At 43.7% G+C, this 17750-nt stretch overlaps 1 protein-coding gene across 1 annotated transcript in view; it reads left to right on the top strand.

Moving 5' to 3' along the window:
* Positions 1-4197: 4197 nt before the first annotated feature.
* Positions 4198-17750, top strand: part of BRMS1L (BRMS1 like transcriptional repressor) — a 37873-nt gene continuing 24320 nt past the window's right edge. Inside the window, exons 1-3 of the mRNA XM_056545040.1 lie at positions 4198-4421; positions 9142-9232; positions 17460-17600. Coding sequence (XP_056401015.1) covers positions 4286-4421; positions 9142-9232; positions 17460-17600 — 368 coding nt within the window. The 5' untranslated portion in view covers positions 4198-4285. The remainder of the gene's footprint in view (positions 4422-9141; positions 9233-17459; positions 17601-17750) is intronic.

The following is a 17750-nucleotide window of genomic DNA, read 5'->3' as shown; positions in this document are numbered from 1 at the left end:
AGAGCTGTGTACACTGAGGACAAGCAGGGCTCCGTACACTGAGGACAAGCAGGGCTCCGTACACTGAGGACAAGCAGGGCTCTGTACACTGAGGACAAGCAGGGCTCCGTACACTGAGGACAAGCAGGGCTCCGTACACTGAGGACAAGCAGGGCTCCGTACACTGAGGACAAGCAGGGCTCCGTACACTGAGGACAAGCAGGGCTCCGTACACTGAGGACAAGCAGGGCTCTGTACACTGAGGACAAGCAGGGCTCCGTACACTGAGGACAAGCAGGGCTCCGTACACTGAGAACAAGCAGGGCTCTGTGCACTGAGGACAAGCAGGGCTCTGTGCACTGAGGACAAGCAGGGCTCTGTGCACTGAGGACAAGTAGGGCTCTGTACACTGAGGACAAGCAGTGCAGTGAGGCTCTATGACAGGCCCCAGCTCACACATCAGGATGATTGACAAGCCAGGAGTCTGCACAGAGCCCTGCTTGTCCTGCCCTCCCTTCCTGTATTTGGACTCCTCATAGAGACACACAGGCAATAGCTGCAGAGACAGTATTTTTCCACCCAAAAATATACACATTTTTTAAATCAATGTATATTACAAATATACATATAATAGTATTATCTACATTACATAAAAAGTATTTGCTAATGACAGGTACACTTTAAATATATTTTCTAGACTTTTTAATGTTTTTTTATTTTTTCCTAAACTTTCCATTTTCCTATCTATACTATTAAATATTGCAACTTTTACTCTGGCCACTAATCCACACCCCCTCCCATAGTGTGATGTCACGAGGGGCGTGGCCGTGACATCACTACCCCCGCATGTCCACGCCCTGAGATCAGAACAAAATGTTTTGGATACTGGGACATTGGAGTACCCCTTTATAAACAGCTCAGGCATGATAGCCTCCCCCATAATAATATTCAAAAAAAAACTTTATAAAAAATTACAATTAGAAAAAAGAAACTGATTAGAGAAAAATAAGATGGTTCAGTAGCCGGAGCCAATCAGTAAAACAAAATGTAGGCAATACATTCCTTTTAAATAAAGGTGTATTCCACACCCAAATATACAAAATATTCCACAAACCACGTCAATGGGAAATAGATGTCGTACTTCATACAATGGCTATTTTTACTTTGCTGATGTAAAGCAAACATTGTATTTCCCTTCTTTGATGTGTATTCCAAGCATATTGTATTGGGTAGGATAAAATAAAACAACACATCAAATACATGTCAACAAATGCAAACAAAATCAAAAAGGCATGGAAAAGACACCGGTAATGCATGTATCTCTGGGGACGATTTTTATTGAAGACAATGTTGTATTTCTCAGGCCTCAGCTTCTATGTGTTATGCAAATGCACCCTTTACTTTCCACAATGCAGATGTTATATCCACAGCAGAGAAATCTACACTGTGGACTTCCTACAGATTCCAATATATATATATATATATAACTCAGTGTGTGTGTGTATGTATGTATGTGTATGTGTGTGTGTTCCAGCATCACGTCCAAACGGCTAAAGATATTAACATGAAACTTGGCACACATGTTACTTATATGTCAACAACAAACATAGGATAGGTGATTTAACCCTTACTCACCCCCATTTGCCAGGGGCAGGGTTTTTGTTTAAAGTCCTATACAAGTCTATGGGAAATATATGTTACTGCATAACTTCCAAATGGCTGGAGATATTTCGATAATACTTGGTCACATGTTACTTATATGTCCACTTAAATTATCGGATAGTTAATTTAACCCTTAACTACCCCCATTTTTGAGGGTCGGGGTTTTCGTTTAAAGTCCCATGCAAATCAAAGGGAAATGTATGTTCCCATATAACTTCCGTACGGCTGGAGATATTTCAATACCTGGTAAACATATTACAGGTCGGGATAGGAGGTCGGGATAGGAGGTCGGGATAGGAGGTCGGGATAGGAGGTCAAGATAGGAGGTCGAGATAGGAGGACGGGACAGGAGGACGGGATAGGAGGTCGGGATAGAAGGATGGGATATGAGGTCAAGATAGGAGGTCGGGATAGGAGGATGGGATAAGAGGTCAGGATAGGAGGATGGGATAAGAGGTCGGGATAGGAGGACGGGATAGGAGCATAAGATAGGAGGTCGCGATAGGAGGATGAGATAGGAGGTCGGGATAGGAGGTCGGGATATGAGGACGGGATATGAGGATGGGATATGAGGCCGAGATAGGAGGACGGGATATGATGTTGGGATATGATAACAATATGTGAAGATGGGATATGAAGTCAAAAGCTTCCTCCTTTGTTTATTTTCCTCCCCAACAAGGATTACGAAGGAAAAACCGGGCAACGCCGGGTACTCTTCTAGCGTGTGTGTGTATATGTGTATATATATATATATATATAGTTTAAACAGCAACGCAGCACTCCAGAAATGTGAGAAAAAAAAAACATTTGGTTTTATTTAGCCCATGTCAGCAGCAACATTTCAATTCATCAGTAGAATCTTTTTCAAGCAGGAACTGCTTGAAAAAGATTCTACTGATGAATTGAAACGCTGCTGCTGACATGGGCTAAATAAATCCACTTGTTTTTTTCCCCTCACATTTCTGGAGTGCTGCATTGCGGTCTAAATGGTCACTGTCAGATACAAAAACTTTTGATATGTTGTAAAGCATGTCTAACCAATAGGTTTTGTAATTGCTTTCATTAGAATATTTTCAGTATTTCATACTGACCAGCCAGTCAAACAACTGCCCCCCCCCCCCCCCCCGCCTGCTTGGACACATACTAGTCTGCTGTGTCCATGCGTCATCACCTATGTCATGGACACACTTCCTTGATTGACAGCTGTGAGCGCTGGACTCAGAGCTGGAGGAAAAATCCTCCCACTGTCAGCTTGTGTCCCGCTACTGTCAGTGAGGACAAGATGGGAGTTGTAGTTTTGCTAATGCTAGTGGAGATGTGAGCAGAGAGCATACTGAGGGAGGGGGCGGAGACCTGCACCGTGAGGCCACGCCCCCTCCCTTTGAGAGGAATTCAGACTAGTGAGCTAAATTAAAAGTGTTATAAAAAAAAAAAATAAAGGTGCTAGACACGTAAAAATTAGATATACATGGTCAGGAATAGGTACTGAGTGATATATTAAAAAAATGTTTTTTTTGTTGGATCTGACGCGTACGCTTTAAACTATTAGTGTTTGGAACGCTGGTACCACTGCTTTTTGGTGAATTTCAAGTAGTGCTGCTATACGTTTTTGTGTATATATATATATATATATATGTCACTACTTAGTACTGTAAAAAACAAAAACAAAAAACCCTGTATATATTACCGGATGCTGAAAACGCATACCATACAGCAGTGGTCTTCAAGCTGTGGACCTCCAGATGTTGCAAAACTACAACTCCCAGCATGCCCGGACAGCCGTTGGCTGTCCGGGCATGCTGGGAGTTGTAGTTTTGCAACATCTGGAGGTCCGCAGGTTGGAGACCACTGCCATACAGTATCATCAGCTTCCCATTGACTTACATTATAAAAAGGAAAATGGACCGTAACATAAACATATTTTTTTTCTATGTACAGAATTGCGTAGATGACTACGTTTTTTTTTGCAATAATTTTAAACGTATTGTAATTGAAACACAGACAATAACGCAGTGTGAACACAGCCTTAGACATTTGATGCAACCTCTGCATATTTCAGGAGGAGCCCCCACCGCATACCCCAGTGTTCCCCAACCAGAGGGCCTCCAGCTGGTGCAAAACTACAACTCCCAGCGTGCCCGGGCTAGCTGGGAGTTGTAGTTTTGCACCATCTGGAGGCCCCCTGGTTGGGAAACACTTGCATACACAAATTCTATAACCAGAGCCTATAAATCCCCCAGAACCCGTCTTCTTAAAACATCAGTATTTGATTGCTTCGGCCTGCCGCCCTGTCTGTTTATAAACCTCCCCGCAGCCACGCTGTTTCCCGGCGCCACATGGAACTTGTAGTTCCATTCTCAATGAATTTCTGGGATATACAACGAGAGCTGACAATAAATGAAACCACAAATCCCAGTGTGCACTGCGAACTCCATGACCCGCCTTGCGCTCCCAACCAAGCCGAGGACAGTGCTGGGAAGAAAGAAAAGCTGCATCCAATCAGGGATAGAAGGGGCGGGTCAGCAGCCAATCGGATTGCTAGAACGATGATAACATGGGCGGACACTTAGAGGTAGCAGGTTAGGGTGAGAACCGGAGGGAGGGAAATCTGATGCGCTAGCGAACGGGTAGTGACTGGGTGGAAATGCCGGTGCATTCGCGAGAGAAGAAGGAGAGTAACCACAATGACATGGAGGTGGACTACCCGGAGAATGAGGGCAGCAGCTCGGAGGACGAGGACACGGACAGCTCCAGCGGCAGCGAGGAGGGGGACACCTCCGGTAATATAATGCTGTGCGGCTCCTGGGGGTGGAGAGCGGTGCATGATGGGGGATGTAGTTTTACCCCAGCTGGAGGGTGACAGATATTAGAGCAGTGTTCTATGAAGGCCTGCGTGTATTATAGAGCGGTCCTGTTGTCTCCTCTATTAACAGACCCCATGATGTATAGTAGTGTTTCCTGACCCCCCCCTGTCTCAAGACTACAACTCCCAGTCCAAGGGTGTCCAGGCATGCAGGTAGTTGTAGTTTTGCAACAGCTGGAGGCACATTAGACGGAAGACACTGATGTAGAGTCTTGGCATCGCATCACTGCTTCTGTTCCTGATCAGTAGTAATGGGGTAAATGTAATGGTCCCTGGTGGTTTCAGGCAGTGAGGGGGTTATGCCTGGATCCTTGATGGTCTAGAGCAGTGATGGTGAACCTTTTTGAGCCCAAGTGCCCGAACCATAATGCACGCCAACTTTTTTTCCCCTCAAAGTGCCAGCACAGCAATTAAATCACAATACAAATTAACTTGGCAGTATAGCTCCCCCACATTAGGGTTGGCAGTATAGCTCCCCCACATTAGGGTTGGCAGTATAGCTCCCCCACATTAGGGGGTTGGCAGTATAGCTCCCCCACATTAGGGGGTTGGCAGTATAGCTCCCCCACATTAGGGGGTTGGCAGTATAGCTCCCCCACAGTGTATGGCTGGAGGCTGTATGTCTGTGTTGGAACACCGAAGATGATGTCCCGCTGGTCACTTACCATGCGCGCGTCATCCTCGGTCCTCCCCGATGCTCCGCTCTGCTCTACGTGCACGGGACATCAGTGACGTCCCTGCGTTTTTAAAGCTAACGAGGGACCGCAGAGAGGTAAACGGGACATCCTTGTGTCCTGAAATGACCTTTCCGGATGTCCGGAATGTGACGGGGGCCTGTGGCCGCGTGCCCACAGAGGGGGGCTCGGCGTGCCACAGGTTCGCCGTCACTGGTCTAGAGCATTGAGCGAGTTGTTTCCAGGATCCCTGCACATCTAGAACAGTGAGGGGAATGATACCAGGGTCCCTGGTGGTCTAGAGCAGTGAGGGCGTTGATGCCTGAATGAATGTGAGCTAGTGAAGGGGTTAATCAGAGGTCAAGTCCTGGGGAAAAAAGTGTGGGAACTCACCCAAGGTTTCCATTTAAAGTGGTACTAGACCTCTTATCCTCTATCCAAAAGATAGGGGATAAGATGTCTGATCCCGGGGTCCTGCCGCTGGGGACCCCCATCTTCTCCCTTCTGCTCCCGGCGTTCGTTTAGAGCGTTGGGTGCAGAGCCGGAGGCTCATGACATCACGATCACGGCCCCTCAACGCAAGTCTATGGGAGGGGGCGTGTGACGTCACGAGCCTCCGCCCTGCATCACCAGTCATCCAGCATGGAGCGAAGTTTGCTCCGTGCACCCGATATCTGGGGTGCCGCCGAGATCGCTTGGGGCTCCAGCAGCAGGACCCCCGGGATCAGACATCTTATTCCCTATTCTTTGGATAGGGGATAAAATGTCTAGGGGCAGAGTACCCCTTTAAGGGCTGGTCCTGCAGGACTCCTACTAATGGGAACTGCGTTCCTGCTGTGGAAAAAGTACAGGAACTCCGTTCCCATGAGTTCCTGCAGGACTTGAGCCCTGGGGTTAATGTAAGGATCCTTGTGGGTCTAGGGCAGTGAGTGGGTTGGTGCCTTTATCCCTGGTGGCCTAGGGCAGTAAGGAGGTTGATGCCAGGGTCCATGGGGGTCTAGGGCAGTAAGGAGGTTGATGCCGGGGTCCATGGGGGTCTAGGATAGTAAGGGGGTTGGTGCCTCATGGATGTGGAAGTTATATCGACTGATGGCCAGGACATGCAGTTCTGGGCGCCGGGAAGGTGGATTTTTCAGGACTCAAGCCCTGCTCGGCAATAGCCGGCATGTGGCGATCGCTGCGGCTGGCTATTTTCCCTTTAGATCGCCGCTGTCAAAGCTTACAGTGGTGTCTAAGAAGACATGTAAATGCTCCCTGGTTGGCTAGTGGGGTGGCTAGTAGCTGGATGGTTATATAAGGATTCCTGGTGGTCTAGGGCAGTAAAGGGCTGGCTCGCTGGTTTCTTGCATTCGGTAAAGTCCCTGCTACTTTTGCGCTGTACTATTTTTGTCAATTTCCATTGTTTTTCCTCAATGGATAAAATGTATCAATGTTATAGGTAAAGTTACTTTTTTTAATAGATTTTTTTTTTTTATTTGGGTTCTCATGCCAAATTTATCAAAAAGGTGCACGTTGTATGACAAATCAGACATTAGTCTGACATACTGTTGACTTCTAAACCAGCAAATTATGTAGACTTATGACAAAATATTATGCATTGTGCGAAAATGTGCACCTAAATTTAAAAAGGCGCAGTTCTTAAATGCATTACTGCAAATGGAGTGGGCTAAGATACCTGGGGACAAGTGCGGAATTCTCACTGAGACTTACAGAAATTGCTGGATTATAGTGACTGCTTTCAAAGCTTGTGCAACAAAATATTTTAAGGAGGACTGCAGCCATAGAACACTTATCCCCTATCCACAGGATAAGTGTCTGGTCGGCGGAGGTTGACCACTGAGACCCCCCCCACGATCTCCAGGATGGGGACCCGGCATTGCTACGGCTCTGCGCAGCTAATACTCGTGTTTCGTCAAACTCACTAAGGCTGACGGACCAGGCCCCCTCCATTCCGCTTTATGGGAGAGGTGGGAATGCACGAACGCTGCAGGATAGGATATAAGTGTTATATAGGGTAAAATCTTTATCCTCCCCATCCCGGGGGACGCTCCTGCTCCCAGGGATGGTGAGGATATGAATTTATAAGATGCTCCCCGTCGCACCCTTAAAGGAGTACTCCCAGAATAGGAAAATTGTACTCCATACTGCCAGCAGTAAAAAAATACAGGTACATACCTTCCTTTGCTCCTCCGATAACCCACTCCGGTCTCTGCCGCGATACTCTTCCTGGTTGCTGGTGGTCGGCGAGTCATACCGCACTCACCGGCCGCAGCGAAGTCCTGACTTGGCAGGTGCCAGGAAGGAAAACGCCACACTGCCGCTCAGCCTATCGCCGGCCGAGTCGGGACTTGGCTGCGGCTGGTGATTGGCTGAATGCGGTATGACTCGGCAACCAGGAAGAGGATTGCGGCAGAGACCGGAGCGGGTTACCGGAGGCACAGGGGGAGCGAAGGAAGGTATGTACCTCTTTATATGTTATTTTTTATTTTTACTGCTGGCAGTATGGAGTACAATTTTCCTATTCTGGAGTACTCCTTTTAAGTAGTCCCCTGGGCGGTAGCTCCTCGAACCTAGTCCCGTGCCTTTGGCCGGCAGTGACGCCCCCTCCGCTTGATTGACTCTGCTCCATCTGTTCAGTGAGCAGAACGATGACATGGGCCATCAATCAAGAGGAGGGGGGTGTCTCTGCCAGCCGAAGACACGGGATAAGGTGAGAGGAGCTCCCTGCCCAGGGGATTTTTTAAAGGGGTACTCCGCTCCTAGCATCTTTTTACCCTATCCAAAGGATAGGGGATAAGATGTCAGATCGCTGGGGTCCAACCGCTGGGGACCCCCGGTATCACTGCTGCAGCACCCCGCTATCAATACTGCACAGAGCAAATTCGCTCTGTGCATAATGACTGGCGATACAGGGGCCGGAGCATCGTGACGTCACGGCCCGCCCCCTCAATACAAGTCTATGGGAGGGGTCATGGTGGCCATAACTCACCCTCCCATAGACTTGCATTAATGGAGTGGGCCGTGACGTCAGGATGTTCCTGCCCCTGTATCGACGGTCATTACGCACAGAGCAAGTTTTCTCTGTGTAGTAATGATAGCTGGGTGCTGCAGCGGAGATCCCGGGGGTCCCCAGCGGCTGGACCCCTGCGATCTGACATCTTATCCCCTATCCTTTGGATAGGGGATAAGATGCTAGGGGCGGAGTACCCCTTTAAGGGCGATGCGGGGAGCATCTTATAAGTTCATATCCTTTGCCAAGTGTTATATAGGCTAAAATCTGATATTGGTTCCCTTTTAAAGGGGACTCCAGCCAAATGAAATTACCTTTTATATAGCTGCCCATGTTAAAGCTATATTACTTTTATTATGTACAAGTGTAATCTTTGCTGAGCACATACCATGTTTCTCTCAGCTTTTCCTCCAGGCAGGAAGTCCAGTAGTTCTTATCATGCATAATGACTGTCGGGCGCCAGTTTGGGCCCCACATGTAACTTTGTAACCTCACACTACCTTCTCCTCAGCTTAGACAGCCAAGAGCTGCAGTGTGTGTGTGTCCCTGATTGGCTGAGGCGCACTCCCGTCCTTCATCTATATTCACTGCCTCCCTGACCATGTGAACTGCCCAGCTCGCTGAAGGCAGCTCCTCATGCAGCTTACACAGAAAACAAGAGCAGAGGCTGATGGTTTGTGTAATTCTTTTGCAGCTCTCGGCTAAATTTGCAAAGTCTATGGGGGGGGGGGGGGGGTCTGATTAAGTTTCATGTATTCTAGTTTGAGATCATACACTGTGCTGACTATTAGAAGCACAGCATGGGGACAGCTCAAGCGTCTGTTGGGGGTGGACACATACTACAGGCTGCGAATTTTCAATTTTCTACTACTTGAATTTTTGTTTGTTAAAGCATCCATGATACATAAGGAAAAAAAACAAACTCATGGGGTGTCTTTTTGGCATTTTTGCAGAGATGGATGATGAGGACTGTGAGCGGCGGCGGATGGAGTGCCTCGACGAGATGTCAAACCTCGAAAAGCAGTTTACAGATCTGAAAGATCAGTAAGTGGTTTATTACCGTACAGCCAAGCTTCACAGCTGATGATCAGAAAATGAGATTGTGTGTAAATAAGATGATGGAGCGGACGGTACTCAAGAAAATAATTAATTCCTACTAAACTAGTAATTCCTATCTATACATTGTCATCGGTTGTTACTTGCGTTTGGTTCTGACCTGTTACTACTGTTCTGTATTAGTTAACTCAGAAAATTGTACCCTCTAAAATATAACATTTTATTAGAGCTCAATTAAAATCAAGAGCAACCAGCAAGGCATAACCTATCATGCGACACGTGATATACACTATAGAGGCAAAATAACAAAAACCATATGTTGGGTCCTATAGATGAGAAAACTGTGTGGGGGGGGGGGCAGGTTAGAAACTATGCAACAGTTAACTCAGTGTTCGAGCATCACAATACCTCTACCCGTTCCCCCCCCCCCCCCCCCCCCCCACACCTAGATTTAGATGGTTACCGAGGTTCCTCAGGAGGTCTTGTGAAGTCATAGCCCAGTGGTCCTCTAACTGTGGCCCTCCAGATGTTGCAAAACTACAACTCCCAGCATGCCTGGACAGCCAACGGCTGTCCAGGCATGCTGGGACTTGTAGTTTTGCAACATCTGGAGGGCCACCGTTTGGGGATCACCGTCATAGCCCATAGAAACAAACCTACACATGGAGGTGGACCTCAAACGTTACATGATACATCTCGTTGTTCCACAGCTCCCATGTGTAGGGGTACATGTGTATCAAATGCATGCAAAAGAGCCCTCATCCACTCTGGTATCCGGGGGGAAAAAAAGTTACAAATGTCAGAAAATGGCAATTTAAAAAAAAATACACAATCACATGTACCCCTACACATGGGTGCTGTGGAACAACGAGATGGATCATGTAACGTTTGATGTCCACCTCCATGTGTAGGTTCGTTTCTATGGGCTATGACTTCACAAAAGCTCCTGAGGAACCCCAGTAACCATCTAAATCTGGGGGGAAACGCTTAGAGGTATTGTGAACTTCATATGCATTATATGAGGTTATGAGACTGTGCATCTCTTTTTACATTATATATATATATATATATATATATATATATATATATATATATATATATATATATATATATATATATATATATAATTACACACACTCTCTTTTGGAATTCACTTGCATTAAGGACTATCTATGCTTTTGGTATCTAATGTGCACTCACTGGTGAGATTAGAGAGTTTGTAAACCTCATGTATACATTGTATATTTCTGACATGAGGATATAGGAGTATATATTGAATTTTTGTCTCAGTGGTCCCTCAACATACGATGGTAATCCGTACCAAATGAACCATCGTTTGTTGAAACCATCGTATGTTGAGGGATCCGTGCAATGTTAAATATAGGAAGTTATACTCACCTGTGCCCGCCGCTCCGGACCGTCACCACTGCCCTGGATGTCGCTGTCGCAGCTTCCCCGGGGTGTCTCCGCTGCCCGGGATCATCGTTCCTTATCGCAGTCATCACGCCGCTCCTATTGGATGACGGGACGGCGTGCGCGGCGACGTGATGACGACGGAGAGCGACGGCGATGCAGGGGATCCCGAAGAGGACGGTCCGGAGCAATAGGGACAGGTAAGTGATCATCAGCGGACCACATGGGGCACCTTAAACGGCTATCCGGTGGCAGCTGAAGCAGTCTGCGCTGCCGAATAGCCGTTTATGCGATGGCCCCGACATACAAAAGCATCATATATTGATGCTGCCTCTGAGAGGCCATCGCATGTTGAAATTATCATATGTCGGGGCCATCGTAGGTCAGGGGGTCACTGTATTTGTTATCTGATATATGCATACAATATTAGTAATGAGGTATGATGATGCATCATCATGAGGGTCTGTGTACACCTTTTTTAGGGTCATATGAGTTCAGGGAGTGGACAGCCGTCGTTTTGAAGTGGGGGGGGGGGGGGGGGGGGGGGGCGCGCTCCTCCACTGTTAGGTAGGGTTAGGTTTTGCTACAGGAGATGTGAGGGATAGAATCAACATAACGTTATACTATTCATTTATCCCCACTATTTATCCCCCACCTCAGCTCCATACATCAACAAAGAGGGAGACACTTGTCCGTCACTCCTGCAGAAACGTGAGTTGATATCTATAAAACATCAAAATTATACTCGCCTGTTCTTTCATCTATAGGACCCAACATATGTTTTTATTTTTTTATTTTACCTCTATAGTGTATAATCACACTCCTCATGATATGTTATGCCTTGCTGGTTACTCTTGATTTTAATTGAGATCTAATAAATGTTATATTTTATAGCAGCGATCTTCAAACTGTGGCCCTCCAGATGTTGCAAAACTACAACTCCCAGCATGCCCGGACAGCCAAAGGCTGTCCGGGCATGCTGGGAATTGTAGTTTTGCAACATCTGGAGGGCCACAGTTTGAAGACCACTGTTTTAGAGGGTACAATTTTGAGTTAACTATTGCATAATTTGTAAACCACACCCCCCCTTTTTTTTTTTTCAACTTTCGTTAGAGATACTGTACTGTATTACTAAAATGACAAAAACGGGAAAGAACAGCCGCATTGATGCAAACATTTGTCTTGAGGCCATTTTGCACAACATCGCACTTGTTTAAGAAAACAGTCGCAGGTGGGGGCAACCCCAGGCATTGCTGTATCGTTTATGCAATCCTTTAACTTCATCGTTGTCGGCCACACATCACCCACATGCACGAGGCGATGAACAGCTGATAACCATTATAAGAATGAGATCAGCCAATCAGAACTATGCCGATCACAGGCCCTTTATTTGATTATTTTTTTTTATTTTTTTTTACATCAGGAAGGAGTCTTTCTTTATGCACTTGTTTGCCTGATAATCGGCCCATGTAATAGGGCCTTTTCTCAATACAGGAGGATAGTCAGTGTATATGATGAGGTTGTTATAGACCCTAGCTCTCCAAACTGTGGACCTCCAGCTGTTGCAAAACTGCAAATGTCTGGGCATGCTGGGAGTTGTAGTTCTGCGACATCTAGTGATCCACAGTTTAGAAATTTCTGTGTTAGAACAATCCCAGAACATATAGGACTTTATTGACTAAAAATACATTACAAATACCTTGTACAGGGCTTTTTTGTTTTGTTTAAATGGGTACTCTGCCCCTAGACATCTTCTCCCCTATCCAGAGGATAGGGGAGATGTCTGATCATGGGGGGGTCCCACAGCTTGGACCCCCGAGATCTCTGAAGTACCCGGCGTTCCTTTAGAATGCTGGGTGTGGGCATCAAGGGTTGTGACATCACGGCCACGCCCCTTGTGATCTCATGCCACGTGGAAAAGAGGGGTCACTATTTTTATTATAGATTCAGTGTCCGTAACTATACAACAGCAAATTACAATGATCTAGACATATGTAAATTTAGTGTGTACACTAAACATCCAATACACCTTAGTGTCACTTTACAGTACAAATGATAAACAGCATAGATTTCTTAAACTCCTAAAAATGATACAAGAGGCAAAGCAGGGTGTATTAATAATGGTAGGAGATTATAATATGTCAGTTTGGCCATCTATGGACTCCACTACAAAAATAACTAAGCCTGAACCCACCCCCTGTGCTAAGACAATTGGTCACAATCAACTAGTAGACCCCTGGCGAGTCCAGCACCGGGGGAGAAAGACTTCATTCTACTCACCTAGACATCAAATGTTCTCTATAATTGATTGATTTATAATGGAGAGGGTCAATTTGGAGACATCTACCATAGGAATTTCATGGTCACATCACAGCCTTGTATTTCTCACTTGTAGGACATAACTCCTACTCCATATGAGACAGTATGGCACCTGAATACCCATATCCTAAACCACCCAAATTACCTCCCTGCTATGACAGAAATAATCGTGAATTACTTCTCTGATAACGACAATGGAGCGGTATCAGACTTAGTAATGTGATGCGCTCATATTGCCACTATTAGGGTCCATTTCATAAAACAAGCGTATTTTAAACATTTTAAAAAGCAATCAAAACTTGCCCTAGTAGACATACCACAACAGTTAGCAGAATTACTACCTTAAAGGGGTATTCCAGGAAAAAACTTTTTTTAATATATCAACTGGCTCCAGAAAGTTAAACAGATTTGTAAATTACTTCTATTAAAAAAATCTTATTCCTTCCAATAATTATCAGCTGCTGAAGTTGAGTTGTTCTTTTCTGTCTGGCCATAGTGCTCTCTGCTGACATCTCTGCTTGTCTCGGGAACTGCACAGAATGGAAGAGGTTTGCTATGAGACACGCGTCATCAGAGAGCACTTAAAACAAGAACAACTCAACTTCAGCAGCTAAAAAGTACTGAAAGGATTAAGATTTTTTAATAGAAGTAATTTACAAATCTGTTTAACTTTCTGCAGCCAGTTGATATATAATTTTTTTTTTTCTTTTTTTTTTTTTTCCGGGATAACCCCTTTAGTAAACAAGCATACGATCCATAAAGCGCTAGAGACTTCTCAGAACTTACAGATAAATTACACTCGTTACAACCTCATAAACATGACTTGGCAGTCTGCCGTTTAAGGTTATCACCCTATTGGCAAGGGAATAGAACAGGAACCCTATTGGCGCACCAGCTAAGGACAAACCAGAGAAAATCACGCATTGCCTAAATCTATAATAAGCGAAATATAAAAATTCTAGACCCAAAGGGCATATCCAACATATTAGCAGACTATTGTAGCACATTGTACAACCTAAAAGATGACAATGAAACGGTCCAACCCACCTCATCTGTCACATCAACTTTTTTTTGTATGTATGTATGTATATATATATATATATATATATATATATATATATATATATATATATATATATATATATAATATTATGTGTGTGTTTATAATATTATATAATATATAATGTAATCCTCATTTCCCCTCGGCAACACGAAGACCTATCAGCCCCAATTACTAAAGCAGAAGTTCAGCAAGCCATTAAGATCCTAGAACACTAATCCCCAGGTCCAGACGGGCTATCAAACGAATATTATAAGACCCATGGCTCCCTTCTGGTACCCTATTGACAAGATTATTCAACGCTGTTATGTCACAAGTTTCTTTTCCCTGGAAATAAGCACTAGTAAGAACATTGCCAAAACCAGGGAAGACCCCAGACACACCCTGTAATTTTAGGCCAATTGCCCTACTGAACAGACTTAAAACTCTACGCAATGGTACTAGCTCATAGATTAAAACACATTTTACCCACCCTGATATCCAATGAGCAGGTTGGATTCATAGAAGTTCGTCAGGCAACAGATGGTACCTGACGAATAGTGGACATCATTTCATTGCTAGAAAAACAAGGGACGCCCTCTGTGCTCCTCACACTGGACGCAGAGAAGGCGTTTGATAGGGTTCACTGGGGATATCTTGCCCAAGTACTAGAGAAATTTGGGCTTCAGGGAACGTTTGAATCAGCAATAATGGCCTTGTATATAAGCTTTCTGCATGTGTATATACCTCGGGGGTAATGTCCAGACAGTTCAGTATTCCTAATGTAATGTAAATATTTGCCCTATTAATGGAACCCCTGGCTCACAATATACGGAGCTCAATGGACATATCTGGTGTAAAGATAGGTAAAAGAGAACATCGAATCGGGCTGTTCACAGATTACATTATTCTGGTCTGTTCGCAGACTAAGTTATTCTGTGCCTTACAATCCCAGAAAAGTCATTAGCAGGAGTCTCTGCTATAATAGAGAAATTTGGAACTATAAGTTATTACCAGATCAATGCACTTAAATCAAACATCTTGGATATAGAAAAAAAAATTACAGATACTTTATCCATATCAGTGGGCCACAGGACCGGTAACTTATCTAGGTATCATTCTTACGTCCCCTCCTAAAATATAGGTGTGTTGTGTGTTCCAGTGATGCAAATCATAAAATGTTGAAGTATCTTGTAATAACTTTTTTATTGGACTAACAGCATTTTGTAGAGACTCTTTCGGGATTCCTCCCTTTATCAAGTCCAAAGCACTTGATAAAGGGAGGAATCCCGAAAGCTTGTCTCTACAAAATGCTGTTAGTCCAATAAAAAAGTTATTACAAGATACTGCAACATTTTATGGAAAAAAAAAATATGTATGTGTGTGTGTGTATATGTATATGTATATGTGTGTGTGTGTATATATATATATATATATATATATATAGGTATGGTATGAATAATTAATATAGGTATGGTATGAATAATATAATTTTTTTTTTTATTATAATATATTTTATACATACACACACACATTTTCTCTCTACTACTATAATGGATGGGAAGAATAGCCGCAGTCAAGATGGTATTGCTACCTAAAATACTTTACAATTTTTGGAACTTGCCAATACCAGTGCCCAAAAGCAAAATACAGTCATTACAAAGGCTAATTATGCAGATGGTGTGACAAAACCATAAAGAGAGTAGAGCTATTGTATCTCCCAATAGATGAGGGAGGGATGGGGTGCCCGGATCTACAGAAATACTACTTTGTGACCCTGGTGGAGCAATAACACAAACAATGGGTTGAAATTGAATCTTGCTTAGTTCCTGAAGGCTCATTAAGGGAAATATTGTGGTCATCAAGAATGTGCCTATCTGCCCCCAAAATAACATACCACACAATTGCCGCAACATTACGGCCATGGAATCTCCCAACAGTTAGAGGATCACTACTGCCTTTAGACATTCAAGATCCTCAATTAGCAGTAACTATCGCAAAAAATAAAATTGCTGATAAATGGAAAAGCTCCGATGTCCCTAATCTGAGCTGTATATTGAGTTTGATGCATCAGGTTTGCTTGATGGAGCGCACCATAGCCTCAATGACTAATACCCTGTAATGATTTTCATACGTATGGTCTAAATGGATAACCTATAAACCCCTAGATATTTAAACAACATAAAACAATTTAATGAGGACAAAAATGGAAGGCCTCCTTATCATTAAAAAAAAAATAAAAAAATAACTTGTGCGCATCACTTGTAAGTGCTTATGTGACCTTTTTAACTTGATTTATGAATTGCTGTCTGTGTTTTGTTCTGTTTCTCTTTTATGTTGCCTTTTCTTGTAATGTGTAAAATTACGTCAATAAAAAGTAAAAAAAAAAGTGTCCTTTCTGTACTCCCTATAAATTCAGTTGGGCAACATGGGGTTATATCCAAAGGATAAACTTGAAAAGATTAAAGTGAAGTACTCATTGTTCTTCTGACCAGTCTGTAGGAATTTTTTTTATTTTCCGTGCATAAACAACTCACGTGCAGTGGATGCTAGACAGATGGCTACAGATGCAATGTTACATCTGTTTCGCAACACTAGGCGCTTTTCTTGACTACAAAGTCAGAAGAAGCGCCCAGATTGGCGTGAAACCGCTGTAATATTGCACATGTCCACCGCACATAAGTTGTGAAGAAAAATATATCTTTCCTAGTTCGTATTGTACTCGAGAAAACCTCTTCCCACACACTGGTTACTCTGGACCTGGAACCACAATGTTAACATACCAATGACTAAATACAATAAATATCAATACAGAAAATTAAAAGGGGTACTCCTGTGGAAAACTTTTTTATTTATTTATTTTTTTAAATCAACTGGTGCCAGAAAGTTAAACAGATTTGTAAATTACTTCTATTAAAAAAAAAAAAAATTCTTAATCCTTCCTGTACTTTTTAGGCGCTGTAAACTACAGAGGAAATGCTTTTCTTTTTGCATTTCTCTGATGTCACAACCACAGTGCTCTCTGCTGACCTCTGCTGTCCATTTTAGGAACTGTCCAGAGCAGCATATGTTTGCTTTGGGGATTTTCTCCTGCTATGGACAGCAGGGGTCAGCAGAGAGCACTGTGGTCGTGACATCAGAGAAATCCAAAAAGAAAAGCATTTCCTCTGTAGTATACAGCCCCTAAAAAGTACTGGAAGGATTAAGATTTTTTTTAATAGAAGTAATTTACAAATCTGTAACTTTCTGGCACCAGTTGATTAAAAAACAAGCAAAAAAAAAAAAAAAAAAATCAAAAATCTTTTTTCCATTGGACTATCCCTTTTAAATTGAGTATTTAGAGGTGTTGTCTATCCCCATAATCTGTCCTCTGCATTCAGCCATTATAGCTGCACCAAATTTTTCATTCATAATCAGATCTTCTGTCCTATTTCTCACTTGTAGACTTTACAAAGAACGGTTGAGTCAAGTGGATGCCAAGCTACAGGAAGTGATTGCGGGAAAAGCTCCAGAATACCTTGAACCTCTTGCAGCTTTGCAGGAGAACATGCAAATCCGAACAAAAGTTGCAGGTACAAAGCATTAAATCAATGTGAACATATTTAGAAAAATGCCATTCATTTATATCAACCTTTTATTGCTCTGTCCCTCAGATCAGTCATTATATACAGTATATCATCACAGAGTTAAATTGGCACTGTCATGAAATCTAAAAATTGATGTTGTAGTACTTAA

Source organism: Hyla sarda, chromosome 11, assembly GCF_029499605.1.
Source record: "Hyla sarda isolate aHylSar1 chromosome 11, aHylSar1.hap1, whole genome shotgun sequence".
Taxonomy (NCBI): Eukaryota; Metazoa; Chordata; class Amphibia; order Anura; family Hylidae; genus Hyla; species Hyla sarda.
Note: the sequence above shows the minus strand (reverse complement) of the source record. Positions and strands in the feature narration are given on the sequence as shown.